General features: G+C 33.9%; 1 protein-coding gene across 2 annotated transcripts in view; it reads right to left on the reverse strand.

Annotated features, from left to right (window-relative positions):
• Nucleotides 1-7,332, reverse strand: part of LOC128166452 (uncharacterized) — a 52,884-nt gene extending 45,552 nt beyond the window's left edge. For both annotated transcript variants that reach the window (XM_052831627.1, XM_052831626.1), the window contains exon 1: nucleotides 7,233-7,332. In XM_052831627.1, the coding sequence (XP_052687587.1) occupies nucleotides 7,233-7,302 (70 nt within the window). In that variant the 5' untranslated portion in view covers nucleotides 7,303-7,332. The remainder of the gene's footprint in view (nucleotides 1-7,232) is intronic.
• Nucleotides 7,333-8,401: the final 1,069 nt, after the last annotated feature.

Here is an 8,401-nt window from a genome sequence, read left to right on the forward strand (position 1 = left end):
GTACATTCAACTTAAGATTTTTAACTTGGTATTTCCTATTCGGCATTTAAACTGGAAAAAAATGAATGGCCTCAGATCTGTGTAGTTACAAACATAGAATTGTAAGCAAATCTCTGTATCTTGCTTATAATTCGAAGCTTAACACTCAAATATGGTAAGTAAATAGAAATTGTAAACAATTAAACACAAGAAACATGCACTATAACAAATAAAGAACACAATTTATTTTTCAAAATGAATCGATCATATACATGTATATACCAACATATTTCCGTCAGCGATATTAAATTCTATTTAAACTGAATAAACTCGAGAAAATGTCGAGCATCTCAACAAAACATATTGCATTATTCTACCATTACGCAAAAGATGATACCAAATTACCGATAGCCTGATTGAAACTGCATTTTAGTTCTTTCTTAATACATCAGATGTTGCCTAATTTGCGCAGGTGAACAGTAAACTGTTTGATTTACCGAAGTCTCTGTTTGATTTGATACGTAAAAATCAGGAAATACAAGCAACAGTTCCCAGGTTAACGCAAAGCATAAATGAAAACGAAACGAAAATCACAACAAGCTAACACCACCGTCATATGTGAAAACTGTCAACGCATTGAAATATTTAGCCTCAATTTACTTCACAAAATCGGCACCAATGTATTTTGCATGTTTCAAAGATTCCCTTCGTACACGAACTGTTGCACAACAAACAAATTCATCATTGTCAGATCGACCCGTTTATCATATAGTATCATGGCTGCTTTAAACAAAGAATCTCGTTTTAGAAATATGGAATACGAGTCTTGGTAAAATGGGTAAGCAAACCCGGGCCGGGGCAAAATAAAAGCCGGGGCAGATCGGTAATCGTCAATTCCAATTACGCATTATTTTGCAGCAATGTTTACAGCGAATACAAATATACTGGTCAGTAAATATCTTGAAATTTTAATGAGATTGGCAGATTAATAACTGTCAATCTTTTGTTTTGCCCTGGCCCGGTCATGCCTACCCATTTTACCAAGACTCATGGATGCTATTAATTGCTTGAAACAAGCCTTTTCTTTCTTATTATTTTCGTAATAACACAGATTTGAAACAGAATTAGCCCATAATTTTTACAATTTATATTTTCCTTTCCATAAGGATTACTTATGCTAAATTACATTGAATTTGCCTCAGTAGGTCTTGAGAAGAAGATTTTTTTAAAATGCACCCCCTTTTTCTACAGTTTCGATGTTTTCTCCGCTTTGAATGAAGATCTGTCTTTCATTTTTACAATTTATATTTGCCTTTCCATAAGAATGATTTGTGCCAAATTTGGTTGAAATTGGCCAAGCAGTTTTAAAGAAGAAGTTTAAAATGTAAAAAGTTTACAGACGGACAGACAGACAGACGGACGACGGACAAATTGTGATCAGAATAGCTCACTTGAGCTTTCAGCTCAGGTGAGCTAAAAACGTACTTTAAAATCAAACCGAAGCTTATTTTGTTCATGCTACCAATCGTTAATTTGTAAAACAATAATTTTTCATAAACCAGACCCTCTGTTAAAAGATATTTTTTCAGTCGACACACAGCCAACTTTACCTACAAAATGATATATTTGTATAAACTGCTAAAATCCCAATGTAAAAACTTACAGGATGCAATAGACAGGTTTTTACAAAATGACGGAAACAATCTAATATACTTTAGAGTAAGCTCACACAATCAGAGCTGTAGGATGGGATGTATCCTACTGTACAAAGGATGGAATCAACCTATCAGTAGTATCATTAAAGTGTCATTACTAAAGTATGGAATCAACCTATCAGTAGTATCATTAAAGTGTCAATACTAAAGGATGAAATCAACCTATCAGAAGTATCATTAATCTACATCCTAATTACTAAAGGATGGAATCAACCTATCGGTAGTATAATTAAAATGTCATTACTAAAAGAGGTAATCAATCTGTCAGTTGTAAAGGATGTAATAAATCTGTCAGTTGTAAAGGATAGAATCAATCTGTCAGTTGTAAAGGATGGAATCTGTCAGTTGTGAAGGATGTAATTAATCCGTCAGTTGTAAAGGATGGAACAAATCTGTCAGAACTTGTTGCAAAGGATGGAATTAATCTGTCAGTTGTAAAGGATGGAATTAATCTGTCAGTTGTAAAGGATGTAATCAATCTGTCAGTTGTAAAGAATAGAACAAATCTGTCAGTTGTAATGGATGGAATTAATCTGTCCGTTGTAAAGGATGGAATCAATTTGTCAGATGTAAAGGATGGAATCAATATGTCAGTTGTAAAGGATGTAATAAATGTTATTTGTAAAAGATGGTATCAATCTGTCAGTTGTAAATTATGTAATTAATCTGTCAGTCGTAAAGGATGGAATTAATCTGTCAGTTGTAAAGGATGTAATCAATCTGTCAGTTGTAAAGAATAGAACAAATCTGTCAGTTGTAATGGATGGAATTAATCTGTCCGTTGTAAAGGATGGAATCAATTTGTCAGATGTAAAGGATGGAATCAATATGTCAGTTGTAAAGGATGTAATAAATGTTATTTGTAAAAGATGGTATCAATCTGTCAGTTGTAAATTATGTAATTAATCTGTCAGTCGTAAAGGATGGAATTTATCTGTCAGGTGTAGAGGATGGAATCAATCTGTCAGTTGTAAAGGATCTATAAATCTGCCACCTCAAAACGATTGAATTAATCTGTCAGTTATAAATGAGAGAATCAATCTGTGACTACTAAAGGACATAATCAATTCCTCAGTACTGAAGGACGTTAAAATCTGTCATTTCTAAAGGATTGAATCATAATGTCAGTACTAAAGTCTGAAATCAATCTGTAGGTCCTTAAGGGTGGGGTTAATTTGACTAGTCTTAAGAAGGGAATTAATCTTTGAATACGAAGAGATGGAATCTGTATGTGAATACTGAAGAACGTATCACTGTTTCGTTCCGAAAATTGGTCAGGTTGTTACGATATGTTAATTTCAATACAAATTTTTTATAATTTTTCCTGCAAAACTCATGTGCCTTTTTATAGCAAATCAAATTAATTAATTTCTTTGCTTTCAACATTATCATTCTCAACAAAAAAATCTGGATATCAATTAAAGAACTGAATATCATTTGCAACGAACCTCATAGTCGTAGTTATAAATTCGATTTGATAAAACATAATAATTATACAGTAATGAAAAATAAAAATATTGTCCCAAAAGAGAGGCAGCCAATGCAGGAGCCAAAAAAAATGTTAAAGATAAAAAACCAGCCCCGTCACACAACACGCCGTTGCACTAATGCAGCATCGCACAACACACCATCTCGCGAATACACATTGCACCGTCGCGCAATCACAGCTTTACCATTCACGCCGTCGCGCTAAAATATCTACATTCATTGAACTTTTCTCTTATGATTGTAATGTAAATATGTGACGTTTATATTTCACTTTTTGGGAGTTGATTTTAATCAACTCTCCTATGCAGTTACTCAGGCAAACCGAAAGTGAAACTGTTTGGACCTAAGCACAATTCAACACCGCTGACAACATTTAGTTCTAATCAATAAATTCGATGTAATGAGTTCTTAAGCATTGTTTTTCAAGGAAACTAATTTATAGGTACTTTGTAAATAGTCAGATTTTAAATGGTACGAACAATTTAGATATTTTTTGAAGTCGTACTTTTATGTATTCCTACGCTAGAGTTCAATATAGTCTCGTTCAACCAGACGCTCGGCTGTCTCCGTAAATCTCCGACAAGCAGAGAGTCTCTCTTGCTTGTCGGAGATTAACGGATACAGCTGAGAGTCTGGCTGAACGAGACTAGAGTTCAATTTTGCTTGGATCCATACAATTTCTCATAACTATTTCGATTACTGATACGCAGTTTGATGGACTAATTCTTTGAATATTACACAACATGATTGATATTGGATTTTCACGAATTTACTGTAGGAGAATTCTTATGATAAAAAATGTGCGTAATTCAAATACTTACAGGAGTTTACTTGCCATGCGTGCAAAAATATATATCGTTGATTTTGAAATAAATAATAATCGATAAAAACAACTCCCGTCAGTACTTCAGTACTTTGATTATATTTGCAAATACAGGTATATTTCCTTATATGAACCTATAGAAAGCGCAAAAAAAATATTTCTGTAAGAACTTTCTTACGAGTAAAATAGTCATATTTTTGACGTCACAACGATCATGGCGCGAGCTTAAAATTGACTTATAATAAATATAAAACTTGTTATTATCATAATTCTGAACAATTTGACTTTCTCAGACATTAAATATAAGTAATAAATAACAATGTCAAAAAGTTCATCTGGGTATGAACTTGGTTGATACAGGATAAAGATTGATCACGTGATAAAAAAAAGGGATATGGTTTTTTTCTGGCCTTACTACTACATTGCATTAAAAAATTGCCAGTTTGTATGGAAGCGTATTGCTGCCACTTTGTAATTTTTTCTTTAAATTTCCAACTTTAACGTTGGAATTTCTCAGATTAAATTCGGAAATTCCGAGATAACGTTGAAAATTTCAACTTTAAAGTTGGAAAAAATCAACTTTAAAGTTGGAAATTCCAGATTTAAAGTTGGATAAATAACCTTTAAAGTTAAAATTCAAAGATTAAATTTGGAAGTTCCAACTCTAAAGTTGGAATTTTAAAGTAAAAATACGCTTGCGTAAATTTGATTTGATCGACAAGGTTATTCTACCAGTTTTACTGCACGATTGTGAAATTTGGGGTTTGGAAAATTTAGCTTTTATTGAACATGTACATTTGAAAATTTTCAAAACAATTTTTGATTCCATATTATATGTTATGAGGTGAAACAGGGTGCTATCTTACATACTTCGATGTTTTTACAAAAATTACTACAATCTGGAGAAAATTGCGATCAAGCCCTGAGAAAAAATTTGTAAATATATTCTACAGATGTTTGTTATAACAACATTTTAACCAAAATTGTAAAAGCCCGCGGATAGATTCAGTTAAAAGAATTTTAACATGAGCGGACTTCAATATGCTTGACACAACAAAAATCATGTCAATATAGAATGGTTAACTGTTCGGCCTTAGAATAAATGAGGAAAATATATCGAAACACTAAATATTGAACAATACCATGTTTTTAAGTTCTCAGAACTCATCACAAATCATAATCAGATAATCTGAAATCTCTAAGAAAAACTGTGTGTACCCATTTCAAATATTTTTGATGTTGTCTAAACCTCTTAGTTTTCCTGTTCTGATCCTTTATTTTACCACATTCTTGCATAATATTGGTTCTGTTATTGGCACTTTCGCCTTTGCCTTTTTTGTTCTCTTTGGGTTAATAGCATTTAATTTGACGCAGGTACCGTACTCGCCCGAGGTTTGCCGAATGCTCTTGGATGTTATTGGTACGCATGCTATACACAGGTTGGCGGCCATTGTGCTTACTATATATGAAAATTATTTAATATTTTACTTGGTTATCTGATATATTTTTACTAGTGCTGGCTAAGCCTAATTATCATATACTACACGAAAAATGTAATGCCTACCATATGTGTGTGCATTTTTCTGTCACTATAACCACAGTCTGCCTACTTTAGCTCACATCATGATTCAAAACACAGTATCATTTGAATTCCATTAAAAATTTTAGGAAAAAGAGTTAAGATTGATAGTTGATAGAAATATTATTTTAAAATTTCTTTTTTCTGCAGACGTCATGTTATAAAGCTAAAATTATCTTTAAACGATAAAAAGCTCTATGCACATTAAAAGGTGAGGGCAAAAGTGCAAAGGTGCGAAGGCAAGAGTGTGAAGTTGCGAAGGAGCGACGGTAGTATTGCTCCTTCGCAACTTCATACTTTTGTCTTTGCCTTCGCATCTTCGCCACCCATACTCGCACTTTCGCTCTTTCATCTTTGCACCTTCGCCCATAAGGCGAAAGTTCAAAGGTCGAAGGACCCATTCGGAACAGCATAGGTTTGAGTGGATTAACTGAACTTGAGCTGTTTATTTCTCAATTAACATCCCTCAAATCTAGTCACGGCGTATGAACACAAATAGATGCCCTTGCACGTTTTGAATACTCTATTGTTTTCATCTTTCAAACTTATTTAACCTACTTGATTAGTATTATAAAAAGAAAATCTATCCCATCTCTAGAAAGTTTTCATCTCAAAAATTTCCTGCACAATATTGGTGAAGTTGTTTTAACGCGATGATTAGTTGTGTTAGAGCGATGGCATGTTGTGCATATACTTTTGGATATCGTTGGTCCAATATTACAGACAACAGTTGGGCAGACAGTTTTCCTACCGCGCTAACTCAAGCGCCATCGCTTTTACACAACCTGGCCGTCGCGCTAAAAGAACTCTCCCAATATGCCATCGCGCTAAAAAAAAATTTCACATAGCACACTATCGCGTACAAATACAACTTCACCCAACACATCGACATGCTAATACACGTCGATGTGTTGGGTGAAGTTGTATATGTCACTCAACACGCCGTCGGCCAAAACAAATCAACATGACTCGTCGTTGAGCTGTCCCGGTTATGATGTGTCGGCTGGACGGCGTGTTGTGTGACAACGCAACAGGGAGTTGCGTGAAACTGCATTAGTGCAATGCCGTGTTGTGTGAAGTTGTCTTAACCCGACGGCGTGTTGTGTAAAATTATGCAATTGTCGCGGCGGGTTTTCTCAACTTTTGTTATCGTGACAGCGTGTTGTATGTGACAGCATATTGTGTGACAGCGTGTTTTGTGACAGTGTGCTGTGTGATAGCGCGAAAACGTGTTTTGTGACAGCGCGACATGTGGTGGTTTTTCCAAACGCACTCTTGAGCTGTTTAAAAATCAGGACATCATAATTAAGACATCCTCTAAAACATCCAACCTGTATTTAATATTAGTATTGCAGATGACCTAATAGACTATTAAACAAATCTGTCAAAAAAAAGGGGGTTTAAATGTCGACGTTTTGAACAAAGCAAATTATGCAGAAACGTTTCTTTAATTAACATAAAGACCCTGGAATTCAATTTTTTTTTTACTTTTTAAGATAATTAAAACAGAAAAGGTACACTGCTAATCAAGGTAAACATATCGTACCTTAGTCATTCTATTTTAACGATATAAATTAAGGTTTAGACAGTGTTGTATTCCTTCCAAATTTGATATTAAAATGTTGCATTATTAAGAAAACAACATTACCTGTGATGAGATCACAATCCATCGTGCCAGAAAGCAGAGCGAATCCCCAGGCGAGGATCCAGCTGTTCATTTTGACGGATCCAAGTTCTGGTCCGTTATCCGCCGCTATTCAGGGCAAACTACATTGAGGTGAGAGAGGCATACTAATAAAGGAGTGAGCGGGATTAGCTAAGCTGGTCAGCGGATATTACATGCGGCTTATCAGCCTCAGTAGCTCGGCTACCTTGATATTCAGACGTAAAAAACGCATCGAGAAATGTTTGTATCGAATTAATGAATTCAAGCACCTGTCATGGGGTTTCATAACAAGAAGATTTTAGCCAACAACAGCATAAAATTAATTGTCACTGAAATACTCAACATACTCAATTAAATACGTGTAAATAACAGAGTAAGTTCCTGACCAAATGACACGTATGAGGGGGGTTACAATTTTCCCCTAATTATGAATCAATTCTTCTAATATTTTGCAATTTATAAATACAGCATGATTAAACATATTGCCCTCGGAAAAAATATTGGTCCAATCATATATGTGTCAATAATTCATTAATCTCATTTCAGCAGTGTTGGTACTAATTATTACCCATAAGTTTGAGTGACAGGGTTCAATAATTCAAAACACATTCATGGGAAAGCAAGTTGTTTGCAAACTTATCTTAGGAGACCGATTAATTATACTTCAAAAAAATTTATAAGTATTTTTCGAACTTCATCACACTCTTTAAATATTGAAAAAGGTCGACACAACAAGGTGCCAAGAAATGAAAGATTTTGCAATCATTGTAATAAAAAAGATTTAAAAGATGAGTTCCACTTTATACTCATATGTCCTTTTTACGCTGAATTACGAAAGAAATATATAAAGAGTTTTTATTACAAAAAACCAAGTGTTTTTAAGCTAACTAAACTTTTAAGTGTTAACAATACAAAGGAACTCAATAATTTAGGAAAATATTTATCTAGCGCTTCCAAAATGAGAGCGCAGCATTGTAATAATACTACAGTTTAAGCTACTTATACATTTATGTTCATTCATATCTTAGATATGTACATGATTATATTGTCTTAATATGTCCACTCACTTACTGCACATTGCACATTTGTATATAATTGTATATGTATTATAATTTGTATTCCGATGAGTTGTAAAGCTCAAGGATAATAAA

The sequence above is a fragment of the Crassostrea angulata genome, chromosome 10 (assembly GCF_025612915.1).
Source record: "Crassostrea angulata isolate pt1a10 chromosome 10, ASM2561291v2, whole genome shotgun sequence".
NCBI classification, from domain to species: domain Eukaryota; kingdom Metazoa; phylum Mollusca; class Bivalvia; order Ostreida; family Ostreidae; genus Magallana; species Magallana angulata.